This window comes from Phocoena phocoena, chromosome 5 (genome assembly GCF_963924675.1).
Source record: "Phocoena phocoena chromosome 5, mPhoPho1.1, whole genome shotgun sequence".
In the NCBI taxonomy this organism is placed as follows: Eukaryota; Metazoa; Chordata; class Mammalia; order Artiodactyla; family Phocoenidae; genus Phocoena; species Phocoena phocoena.
The window spans coordinates 87066838-87080270 of NC_089223.1; the positions used below are offsets into that span (position 1 = coordinate 87066838).

Genomic DNA, 13433 nt, shown 5'->3' on the forward strand with positions numbered 1-13433 from the left:
CAATCTTTTTTTTTTGACAGTAATTAACATAATTACGCCAGTTGTCTGTTAAGCCATCTCCCAGTTCACAATAATAAAATTATGTCATCAGGTAGCTCATCTAAAAGACAGCATATGGCAATGTGCAAGGCACTCTGGGAAATGTAAAAATGAAAAAGATGTGTCTTTCAAAAGCACATAATCTAGTAAGGGGCCAGAGAGAGCACTAGAGAAAGAAATTCGTATTCTCACATTCATCTTTGCAGCACCTGGTGAGGTATCTGGTGGAGAATCGCATTCAATAAATATTTGTCTCAATACGTTTGCTACTTACCTTTAACATTTTTACTTGTATACAATTTTACTTGTATACAAACACCAAACAGTCAAATACCTAGTCAAATATAATGTAGTCAAATAATACTTCTGGGTATCATTTAATGCGCTTACAAAGAAGGATTTACAAAAAATCTTACACCATTGTGAAGTAAAAAGAAATCATTTTAATATACACACTTTCACTCAGTTAATTCAACATGATTTCTCCTAGGCATGCATACCCACTTAGCTTGATTTGCTTCATAGTTATTTATTTTTCAAAATGCAGCAACCCTCCCAATGAGATAGTTGAGCTGTACTCTTTATTCTTAAAGAGTACAATGTACCTTGTCCTCAAAGAGTTTTATCAGCTTTAACATTTTCAAAGAGCCCTATGAGGCTGCTCAATATGGTGGGTTTTCACTGAAACTTCTTATTTGGAAGACGGCAGAACAGACTAGGACCTTCCCAAGTCTACTGGTTGCTTGTATTCATATCACAGCTCAGGTGGGTAAGAGGTAGAGACTGAATAATAAGTAGATCACCTCCAAATGCAGCTGGGTGAGAAAGCTTCATTTTTAGAAGGGAAACCAAATCATGAAAACCTTCGTAATGGTGTGATTTGTTTCAGGGTTCTTTTGATACTTAAGAAGGGAATTAATCCTGGTGCACACTGCTCTTCTTTACAGCCTTCTAGAGTTTTCTTCTCCAGCCATCGTTCTTTAGCCAGGTGATTTACTGTACTTGCTGCAGAAATGAAAGCATGAAGACTCTATCTACTTTCATAATCAGAGGTGGTGATAGCCTTTTCATTTCCTGCCAAATGGATCCGACCACACTTTTAACCCTATAGAAAGAAACATGAATAAAAATAGGATTCGTTTTTAAATTTCCTACCACTTCCCTCAACCCCAAACAACTAAGATGACATCAGAATGAAGTTGTGCGATTTCCATGTAGTTGGAGTTAGTGCGGGCAAGCTGCCGGAACCCCGGAACAGGACGGCTGGGAAGCCGTGGCAGCTGACAAGAGACTTTTAAATGGCTCAGAAATTGCCCCACGGCAGGGAGATATGTATCTGGCCTAGCTAAAAAATAAATGAATAAAAAAAAAGACCGCTGCCACAGATTACAAGAGTTTTGGCTAACAAGCTAGAAACCTCTCATTCTCAGCCAACTTGGATCATCTCAAAGTAACTAACCATTCAGCCATACAGGGAACTTTTGAGCTTCTGTATAAAGCAGAATCCCGCATCGATTAAAATAGCTCATAAGTAAACAGTGTTTTCCCGTGACGGTGGTGTTTAAATAGGTGCTTGGTAAATATGTCTGCAAAACAGCTACTTATGCTTGATAGTTAATGGCACACTTGTTACACACTTATGCCCACTTATCAAATGCAGAAGAGAAACGTGCAAACTTGCAAAAACTCTTCTGGAGTAACATATTACGAGGAAGTCTTGGGGTGGCAACCTCTAAAATGGCAACTGCTGGGAAATAACGGCACAGTTACAATCCAGCCTCGAAGCAAAGATTTCTCCTGCTGCAAAGCACCACCCCCAACGACAACACACTAGTACACGTGAGACTTTGTTGTGATTTTTACGTTTACCTGGTGGCTGCACGTCTTCTTGGACAATACCAGCTCGATTTATGGCTTGTTCCTTCTCTGAGAAACACAACAGAAAAATTACTCATTAGAGAGGGGACTGTGGGGCAGGGCAGTGGAAATCTTTGTATCTACGTGGAACAATGACACGGGACAATCAGGAAACAATATATCTGAGTGCTATTAAATTCAGAGCTGCCATTGCCCAAAGCTTTTAGGTTACAGAAGTTAGATCCAATCAAGCCAAAAGACTGGATATTTTCAGTGAAAGCAAGCAAGCCGTACTTCAGAAGAAAAGCTTCTAACGAACATCTTTTCCCAGTGATCTCAGCAGTTTGGAAAGGCAACAAAAACAACAGCAAAAGAACAATTTTGAAAGAACTGGTGGGTGTGATAATGAGGAGAGCAAGGCTGCTGAACTGCAAGAACAAGTACAACTCAGGAGAAAACGATGCAGTTTAGGTGTCTATAATGTACTCCACTGAGGGCCTAGACCCAGAGCTAAATATGCTATGTTTTTCATAGGAAATAGAGCAGAAAATTAATCTTTGGGTGGGTGGCTTTGGTTTGGATAATTGAAGCGTCCCTAATTGACCGCAGGTGCTACACCAATTAGTAAGCACGTTTTAGCGACAGCAGCTTAGCCAGTCTCTTTGGAGATGTCCCACAGGCGAAGGCCAAGAGAAACTGGGCATTTTATGTCTGTGGGCTTCAAGCCCTCACACATCTTTCTAAGTGGTGTCGAATAAACCTAAGGCCTGTGAAAACAAAGACTTACTATTTTAAGTATCTTGGAAAACAAATGGTGGCTTTTCAGCAGAAAGACTTGCAGCCAAAGGATGTTTACTACTATATTATAGTAATTAAGTGTTGTAATCAAACCTTTGTTTTAATCAGGCTGACGGTGTTTCTTTAAATCCACGTTTAGCTCTTATTAATATTAGGCAGTTTTCTTTATTCTCATAAAGATACACAAGCATAAAGGTATAGGAAACAGGGCTTTTCCAAATCAAATATTCACTGAACTTGCTTCTCCGGTGATGTGACGGAAAGTCAATCCTAAGTGACCTGTCTGAGAGTTTTATCAATGCTAAGTTTTGCTTTGGCAAATAAAACACCGGGCAACAGGGATTATCTGAATCTTGACGTCCAATTCTAAGCAAGACAGAGAAGACACAGCATGAGGAAGTTGCTTATACAGAATGGTCTGATGGCTCCACTGGGCCTCTCTGAAAAGTAGCAGGTAAACAACAACCAAGACCCTGTGGACCAAGAGATGCCAAAAGAGTGGGTGACAATGGGACCTCTGAGGTGTCAGACTTCCTAAAATAACACAAAAGGCAATCTCATTTCCTAAGAAGTTAAATTCCTGTAGGAGTGAGCCCTACCATGCTGTCACCATGTAAGTCTCCAAGTATGGATGTGTCTCAAACATGCTCTTAGAAAATGCCAACTAGTAAAAGACTACACTGTCATCGATCATGCCAGGAACAAAAACAGATATCATTTTTCACAGCTAAAAGGTCCATTCTCCAGTATCATGGAAGAAGGAAGAGATGAATTTTTAACACATGCTTGATTGCCAGAAAGCATTCTAGATGTCCAGGTTTGAGAGAATCAGACAACCTGGTGAACAGAACACATTCTCCAAGAGGCAGGTCCTGCAAAGCCAAAGAAGCTGGCAGCCTGCCAAGCATCAGAGGAAGTTGACTTCTGGTGGCAAAGGAATCCCTAATTTGTGTTCTCACCTCTTACAATGAAATGGAGAACCAAGTGAAGAGAAAAGAATGGCTGTCTTCACACTTCCTTGCTAATTGCTAATGAGGTTGGAGAGAGGCTGAGGATTTATTTTAAATAGACCATAATCTCTTTATAATCCTTGTCCTTATGCAACCCCCTCTTTTTTTGGCTTGGATGGGCAATTTAAACCGATTTGCAGAAGGAGTTCCTACCAAGTGATAACCGGTATTAGCATCCTATCTACATCCCCTGGTTCTTTAATCCATTAATGTTTTATAAATACTCTAAGGCCAAAGCAGTCTTATATAAATTCATGATATGACACAAAGACACTTTATTTGTGAATGCGAGACATGCTAAAGGGAAAACAAACTGGTCCCTTGGGACTTAGCAAGCACATCTTGATGAGGTTGACAGTAGGTTTCTGTTTTGCTATCATTAGAGAAACAGCAAATGTCTCTCAACCTCTGGAAAAAAGGGCAACACAGAAGTCAGGGGTTTAACTATGTGGGCAAATCAGGATAAGCTAATTACTGACCTTTTAGTAGTGAGCATGCTTCTATCAGGAGTGAAATGACTGAAACGCAAATATGCAGCATGGGGCCTGGAGCTTCGCGATGCCCGTTACAAGTTCCCTCTCCAGTGTCTCAGCAAGCCCGACTCTGCCCCCTGGTGCTAAGGCAGTGAGCTGATTTGCAGTTTTAATTGAGGATCCTTAGCTCTACTCAAAGGGCCAAGGTAGATTATTTAAAACGTAGTAATACATGCAGACGGGCTCATTTTTGTACGGTAGCAAAAGAAGCTACCTCGTAATGTTTAAGTCTTTGAACATGAAACCTATCCTTATGTTAAATGTCCATACTGTGAAATCTGTGTGACTTGCTACTTTATTTAATATTCACAGCAAATTGATACAGCGTGCCTAACTGCCAGCCCCCTCAGTGGTCTCGTTACTGACTAGTTGAGGGTGCCCTTGGGGAGGACCAGCAGATAAAAACCTAAAAGCAGGTGCAGAATCTGACCTCGGTGGGGGGGGGCTACACAGCGAAACCATCACCTCGGGAACACCCCTCCATCTCCTCCTGCCAATGAACAGTTAAAATAAAAGCAACTCACAACCTGAGGTAATTGGACAAATGTCAACATTTGAATATGGACTGTATATTACATAATAACATTGTGTCAATATTAAATTTCCTGGATTGGATAATTGTGATTATGTAAGAGAATGTCTTTGTGCTCAGAAAATACATGCTTAAGTGTTTAGGCATCAAAGCTCACAAGGTCTTCAACTCACTCTCAAATGGTTCAGCAAAATAGTAGTAACGATTATATATGGAATGTAATTATATATGAACATATGCGTGTCCATATGTATGTATGTATAGACGTGTAACATATATATAGCGAGAGAAAGCAAATGTGGCAAAATGTTAACAACTGGTAAATCTAGGTGAAGGACATAAAGGGATTCATTGTACTATTCTTAGATCTTCTCTGTCGGCTTGGATTTTTTTTTTTAACAACAAAAATACACAACTGCAAAACAAGTATAAGGAAGTCCAAGAGCACTGTGACTATTCCATGATAATTAATTGAAAGTCTCTTTTAAAAATAGCAAAAATAAAATAAAATAATACTTTTCTAGTGCTCCCACTTTGCTGCAGTCTGACTTCGGGGTGATCCAGAACTAGACGTGTGTATTGGGGGTGAGTGTGAGCCAGCGGCTGGGGGGACCAAAGGGCCATCGGAAGCGTGGACTCCTTCCGATACCATGAACACTTTAGTTTCTCACCAGGGTGTGTGGTAGAATCCAGGCAGCTTTGTAAGGCCTGTTAGAAAATAAGACTTTAGTCTGCGAATTTCATTCGACTCTAAGGTGAAAGGAATAAAAAGCATATTCTGAGCACTTGCCATATAATCGGGAAAATGCCCTTCCAAGGTAAGAGGCATTTCTGAGTCAAGTGATTTCTCGCAGGCCTGCTCTGACTCTGTACCACACGCTTGAGGTTGGGGGTGGAAGGGGAACGGGAGGAGAAGTGAGGTATCACAGCTCTCCCACGTAACCTTTGGCTTTACTGGCAGACACTCTCCCCTGTCCTAAAAGCAGGTGAAACAGGGCATCATTAAGCAGCAGACAAGGCTGGGGAGTTAGGGTCTAGTGTCTATCCAGGAATAAATGTGCTAGGTGACCTTGGACAAGTCACCTAAATGAGGGGACTGAATGAACACAAGATTTCTGGCAAAACCCTTTGTGCTTCTGCACACCTAACTAAAGTTAAACATGAACAGGATCACAGAAAATGATCTTATTCTGTCTCATTTCACAGGTTGCCCTGAAATGCTGTTATTTTTTAAAGCCACATTCAGGATCACTGTCTGGTTCCAGGATGCAGAGACAAAAGGCAGACCAGGCTTCAAGATATAGCGCCTGAATGTGCGCTATATGTATAGCTTCAAGTATGCTTCCCTGAATGTGGGCTCTTCCCACGAATCATGCTGTGCCAATAGGCTGAAAGCTAATAAGCAACGGCTGGATTCCCTCCAGAAGCACAGCAGAACCATCCCCATACTTCTGGTGTGGGACTGACAACTGCCGATGCCAACTGCCATCTCCCCAGTGCTCATTTCACTACTCAGGTATCACGTGTGGAGCTGACCTTGTATTCCCCCTAATACTTGGTGAAGTCTGGCTGAGTTAGTGAAAGAGCTAGAGAGCACACTGAATGTCAAAATGAAATTCAACACAGCAGTCTTGTGATAATGGCCTGTCTGCTTTTAAATCATAGAAGATCTCCTTGGCTTTATTGTACCTAAGCAGCCTTGTGCCTCTTTTCTACTGCCTTGAGGCTTATTCCAGCAGGGGCCCTAGAGCCTACCTGTCCCCATACCCAGGCCGGCCAGCATCAGTCAGGCTGGCCCAGATGAAGGGTCAGCAGTGTCTCGACACTTGGGCCCTACATGGCCTGGGCTCCTTGCTGGCCTCTGGCTCCCCTTCTCAAGGACTGGGTGTCTGCCCGGCCCTTCCAAGGACTGTGGGCTTCTCCTCGGTCTGCCCAGAATTCTGGGGACCATAAATGTATGAAGGACGCTCAGAAGAGAAACAGCCAACAAGAGAGGCTAAAGAGTGGATGAAAGGCAGGAGCAAAAGGGCAAAGCCAGGAGTACTGGCGGAGGGGCAGTCACGAAGCCCAGGGAAGAGAGTGTCTCAAGGAGGGAGAGTCTGGCTGGGGCTTGTGCCTCTCACGCATAGTCACCTGACCTCCTGCGTCACAAAGAGAACAGAAGCCACAACAAACAGGAAGCATCTACAACCTCCCAACATCACAGCTACATCTAGAGGTATCCACACCTGCCTTTCTCCTCAGTTGCTGGAAGAGGTGTCCTGCCTTTGGTCCAAGTCTCCCTCCTCCATCTGATCTCAAGATCCCATGCCACCTCCCACTCTATGGACTCTCTTCTCTCTCCAGCAGTCTTCTTTGTCCAGAGGCTCTCTTGGCTCTCCCGCTGCTCCCAGCCAAAACGAAAACACAACAGTCCCCTTGACCAGCTGCAAAATAATTCGTCATTCTCCTCTCCATACAGACCAACATCTTTAAACAGTCAACCTGATATACTATTTACTCTTCAATCCACTGCTATCTGCTTTCTGTCATCAAACCACCGAAAGCACTTCTAACAAAACAACCAATGAGCTTTACCTTCTTTTTGCTAAATCCAATGGATATTTTCACTTTTTTTCTTTCTTACCGTCTTCAGGCAGCCTAGCCCTGCTGACCACCCCCTTTTCATGAAGAGCTATCTTCTTGGGGCTTGAGACTGCAGCCTCTTCTGGTTTTAATCCTCGTGCTCTGGCCACTCCTTTGAGGACCCTTCCTCCTCTGACCACTTGCTCTTCAGACCCTCAAATGCTAGTGTTCACCTGCATTCTGCCCTGGACCAGCTTGTCTTTTTCAATCTCTGAATGCTGCCTGGGAGCCCCACCTACTGCAATGACTCTGCTTCCCATCCAATGCCAGTGACGCGCCATCTCCAGCTCCAGCTCAGATCCTGTGGCTCAGCTCCCATCGCCTATAGGAAATCTCCAGGAGCATATCCAGGTACCTGAAACTCAATACACCCCAAACCGAACTAGCAGGTCCTCTCGTCCCCCAAACAGACTTCCTGTATTTCATAATGTCTAGTACCATATCTCCTCAGCTGCTGGACCCAGAAAGCTGGGTGTCAATCTTTCCTCTGCCTCCCTCAGCCCTGAGCTAATCAGTCACAAATCCCTGTAGAGGATTTATTTCTTAAATCTGGCTCCGGAATTCAGTCCTTCTCCCCAGAACCATAACCACCACCACTCTGGTTAAGGCTACAGTCACCTCTCCCTGAGGTCACAGAAAGCACAGCCTTCCCGCATCTGGCCGTCTTACCTCCAACCTTGACCCTCCCAGCCCCTCCGTCACACACAGTCAGAGATTCCTGGAAAGAGTGAATCTGATCACCTTGCACTCCAGATTCAAATTCTTCAATGCTTTTCCACCGGCTGGACTCTGAGGACAGCAGAGGGTTACTGAAGTATTTTGACTAAGCGAGTGAGAGGATCGAATTCAAAGAGCAAACAGCACAATAGACTTTCCGACAGCCACAATGGAAGACCTGGAGTTCTATACATTCTCTGACACACAAGAATGGATGTTCCCAGTTACAAATTCTCACCAAAGAAACACAAAGATGTATTTCAGAATGAAGAAAACTGAAACTAGAAAGGTGTGAGATGAAAGAAGGATCAGTGAGTAAAGAATGAGGGTAAAGTGAATCAATCGGTGACTGTATAAAACACAGATGGTACTAAGTGATCTGGGGAGTAATAAACACAAGGCAGAATGGGTGGGGCCTCTGGGACAGGAGCTAAGGCATTCTAAGGTCTTTGTATATTTCATAGGAGGTAAAGATATTGACTAATTTTAAACTGTCACCACAAAAGAAAAAGAGAATGTAAAACTTTCAAACTAGTAGAGGGTAAGAGAATTAAATAAAGAAGCCTTGAAGGCAGAAAAGGAGAAAAAAGGGAAATAGAGAAACAGAAGAATAAATAGAAAACATAAGATAGGAAAAATATAAATAAATAAATAAATAAATAAATGTAAATATATCAGTAAACATAAGTGAAAATGATCTCAATCCAACAGTTTAAAAAGATTATCAGATTGGATTTTTTAAAAATCCCAGTTTAGGGCTTCCTTGGTGGTGCAGTGGTTAAGAATCCACCTGCCAATGCAGGGGACACAGGTTCAAGCCCTGGTCCGGGAAGATCCCACATGCCGCGCAGCAACTAAGCCCGTGCACCACAACTACTGAGCCCACGTGCCTAGAGCCCATGCTCCACAACAAGAGAAGCCACTGCAATGAGAAGCCCGTGCACCACAATGGAGAGTAGCCCCCGCTCGCCACAACAAGAGAAAGCCCGCGCCCAGCAACAAAGACCCAACACAGCCAAAATTAAATAAATAAAATAAATAAATTTATTTTTAAAAAAATCCCAGTTTAGGCTGGTTATAAGACTTAAGGACAAATAAAGGCTAAATATAAGAGGATATCTATCTATATCTGTATCTCTCTATATATACATATAGATATACACACACACCAGGAAAACACTAACCAAAAGAAAGCTGGTAACTATGATAATATCAGATAAAACAGAGTTCGGGAGAAATATTAGGGGTAAAGAGGACTCATATAATAATAATTGAGCCCCCCCCAGAATATTCTAGATTGTGTGCACAGAATAATATGGCCTCAAGATATCTAAGTAACAGAATTAAGAATGATCTGGAACCATCATATACAGAGCTCTGTACTTCCAAACAAGAGAATATACATCATTCCCAGCACACAGTGAACATTTACAAAAACTGACTTGTACCAAGTCACAAAGCAAATCTTGACCTATCAAAAAATCAAAATCATATAGTCTGAAATCTTTGACTACAAATGCGAAGAAGGTAGATCAGCAACAACACACTAACCAGAAAGACCACAGTGGCTGCTGGGTAAAGAATGGGTGGTTCTGGGGACCAATGGAGCAGGGAGATCAGCTCAGAGTGCAGGGAGTGGGTGGGGGACTAGGTACGTGTGAGGCAGTGACATGAGAGAAGAGCTCTGACTGTCTTGTCCGGTCACATACATCTGGCACCTAACACAGTGCCACACACAGTAATTGCTAAAATCCAGGTTTAAAAAAATGAAAAGGAAGCTAACTAAATGCTAGCTGAATGCGCTGAAATGAACTGAAGCTCCGTCCTCACAGAGGGTTCCCATGACCCGGTCACGAATGCCTCACCTGGGTCGGTCCACCTGCTTAAATCTCCTTGTCTCACTTCCCTGCCCTTGTGATTCTTTATTTTTGAAATGTTTTTATGGGAAGCCTAGTGTAAAAATATACTATGTGTTTCTATACCTGTTATCTCATTTAATTCACCCCAAAACATGTAAATTCAGTCCTGCAAATTCCACTGTTACAGATGAGGAAACAGGCCAGGCTCTGAGAGGTTAAGTAACGCCCCTTAAGGTCCTCCTTTAGTAAGGGATTTAGACCCTCATCTGACTTACTTCTCTCACCCTCTTAGAGAGGCAGTATGGTGCCCTGGTGTCATGATTAAGGGCACTGGTGCAAATCCCAGATCCGGGACTCATCGGTTGTGGGTCCTTGTACAAGTTAACTGTTCCATACCTCAGTCTGTCCACATATAAAATGGGGATGATGATCACACAGCAGCTACAATGAAGGGGTGTTATGAGCACCAAATGGATTGATATATAAGAAGTGCTTAGAAGAGTGTCAGACATATAATAAGCTTTCAATAAATATTAGCTATTTAGTATCATTACCTGTTTAAGGAATCAGTTATGACTCTCAGATAAGAGTGTCCAAATTAATTAAAACTGAACCAGAAAAGTGGGCAGGTGTTGACTGCCTTACAGTTAAAAATGCAGCTATTGTAGCCACACGCACTAAATGTTCACTTAAAAGGCCTAATCCGTCTGTCTCAAGGCGACTCAGACAACCATAGACTCCGGACTACCCCTATAAGACTGTTGTTGGGAGACACAGCGCAAACCCACACCCTGAGCATCTGACCCAGAGGAAGGTTTCTCGGCCTTGGCACCATTCGCATTTTGGGCCGGATAATTCTTTGTCAGGGGGGGCTGTCCTGTGCATTGCACAAAGTCTAGCAGCACCCCTGGCCTCTATGCACTAGATGCCAGTAGCACACACCAGCCCACCCTATGCCATCCATTTTGTGACAAGCAAAAATGTCTCCAGATAGAACCAACTGTCCCTAGGGGGACAAAAACCATTCCCAGTTGAAAACCACAGCTCTAGTCTTCGTGACTGAAACTTTTCTAGTGGGATCCAAAGCAGACCCCCTTGTCCCAAGTTCAACTCTAGAGGCTGTCATAAAACAGCGTGGGGCAAAGATGCAGTAAGGACGGATAATGCAGATAGATTATACAGGGCTTCACACAGCCCCATGTTCACCCTCACGCATTGTGCATGGAGACAGGCTTGGAAGGCAGAAAGCTGAGGCCATTTCAATCTTGGCTGATGAAAAGAAGCCACAAGGAAATCTGTGTACTTAAAACGCTCTAACTCAGAAACCAAATGTTGTAGCATCTGTAATGGGCAGAGCATTTACATGGAGCTTTCGCCTTCAAATCGCCAAGCTTTCAGCCTTCGCTAATATTGTCAAGGGGCACAGTTGGCCCTCTTCCATCTTCAAGATGGTTCAGGTTTCCTGGAGAACAAAATGGGCCTCTAATGCCTAATATTTTCTCTCTGACAGATGGTTTCAGACGTATCAAAGTGCTAATCCTTGCTGAGGTATAGGTCTCAAGGAAAGAGAGCTTGGCTTTTAGAATGATAGGACTTGAATGATTAAGGAAGAAAATTACTCGCAGGATATTGACCATTGTCATGTGAGCAACCAGCTTAAAATGAAGACAGCAGAATCTGAAAAAATATTTGAGGAGAAAGGAGAGGAAAAACTCAAAAACCCAGGTTAACAGTTTAGGTTTGAAACATTTCCACTGAAAGACATCTTTGGGAGTGGAAATGAAGTGCAATAAAAACACCTTCAAGCTCAGGATAATTAGGGTCCATCTCCCTCCCCTCAACATCATCATTCCCAGCTTCACTGTTTGGAAGGTCTGGAAACAGAGACGGGAGTAGTAATACTTGTCTTGCCACTTACTAGCTGTGTGTCCTGGGGCATGTTGAACAACCTCGCTGAGCCTCAGCTTCCCCATCTGTAAAACAGATAATCCTTACCTCAAAGTGAGGTTGTGTAAATTAAATGGTCCCATGTGTGCCTAATGAGATACATTAAAAGACTTCAGTGAACATGAGTATGAACTACTATTTAGTGTCGACCTACTATGTGCAGATTGCTTTCATTACCACCTTTGAGTCTCACCAGAGGCTAGATGATTTTATTATACAAACAGATAACTACTAAAGGGGTTGCTGAGATTCTGAGAGATTGAGTCACTTGTCCACTGTCACAAAGCTGCACACAGCGAGATTCGCACCCGGGTCTCCCCGACCGGCGAACAAAGCTCTGACCATGGCCCCACGTGGGGAAGGGAGGGGAGTTACTGAGGCCAGGCCACCGCGTGGGGTCAGAGGTCACTCTCAGTTAGTTACTGGGCCCAGGCCACCGCGTGGGGTCAGAGGTCACTCACGGTATTCCTCCAGCCGCATTAGGGGCCGGAAGTAGATGGGGTAGAAGGCGGCGCCGATCAGGGAGATGAAGCCGCCGAAAATGAGCGCGGTGCGCAGGTTAGTTGTCATGGCTCCAGCCGCTGGCCGCCCTGACCCGCCGAGCAGCCCTCACTCTCGGAATCCCGGATCCCGCCGGCGGTATCGTGACCCCGCTCGGAAGAGGAGGAGTTGCTTTCGCTTCCGGGCCTTGGGGGCGGGGCTAGGAGGCGGGCCGGGCCCGGGGGCGGGGTGGGGTTGGGGCAGGGGTGGGGCCAAAGGCGGGGCCTAGGACTGGGTGGAACTAGGGAGGGGCGGGGTCAGGGACCCGGCGCACCGCCTCCCGGGCTCTCCTGGCCGCTCGTAGCGCTGGGCGAGCGCGATCCGCGGCAAGAGACTGAAGCTTTAATTGATTCCCTGTTCTGCCCCCGACCCCCCAGCCTGGTTTTTCTCTCAGCCGCTCCACCCACCTATCTTTTGACCTCGTTTACCACTCCCTCCTTTACCAACCACGGTTTTTCGTTCTTCCCCCATTGATTTGATTTTTGTGACTGTACCAGGAGGTGGATGCTCTCTATGGCTCGTTGATTTAATCCTTGTATTTTTTACAGGTGAGGGAATCCTGGCTTGGCTGCGCGGATTTGGACAAGTCATTTGGCCTAAAGGGCGGTTTGAGGGGATTAGAGACAAAGGTGCAAATCGCCTGGCCCAAGATGTCCCTCAGATTCTGAAATCAGAGCCACAGGGGTTTATGAACCACCTGGGAGGACGGTTTCAACATCCAAGCTACATCTGACTCATTTTCCATGCCCTCCTCTCTCGTTCTTCCCTTTGCTGGATGTCAGGGTTACGAATGAGGATGGAGAGTAGAGATCAACACAGGGCGGGGAGCCAGCAGCCAGACCCACTGATGGGACCTTGGGGCTCTGCCTTGTGGCCTGAGGTGGGAGCCACTGAGGACAGACATCTGCTTCCTCTTCCTGAGATTGCCATCCTCCATGCTTCCAGGTGGGCTGTGCCGGCATACGACCCACCCAAG

The 13433-nt window shown here is 44.5% G+C and overlaps 1 protein-coding gene across 1 annotated transcript; it reads right to left on the minus strand.

Moving 5' to 3' along the window:
• Window positions 1-1106: 1106 nt before the first annotated feature.
• SMIM20 (small integral membrane protein 20) lies at window positions 1107-12487 on the minus strand. The gene is made up of 3 exons (XM_065878264.1): window positions 12379-12487; window positions 1909-1965; window positions 1107-1144 (listed from the first exon to the last, which is right to left on the minus strand). Exons 1-3 carry the CDS (start codon window positions 12485-12487, stop codon window positions 1107-1109), a joined length of 204 nt encoding a protein of 67 aa, XP_065734336.1.
• Window positions 12488-13433: the final 946 nt, after the last annotated feature.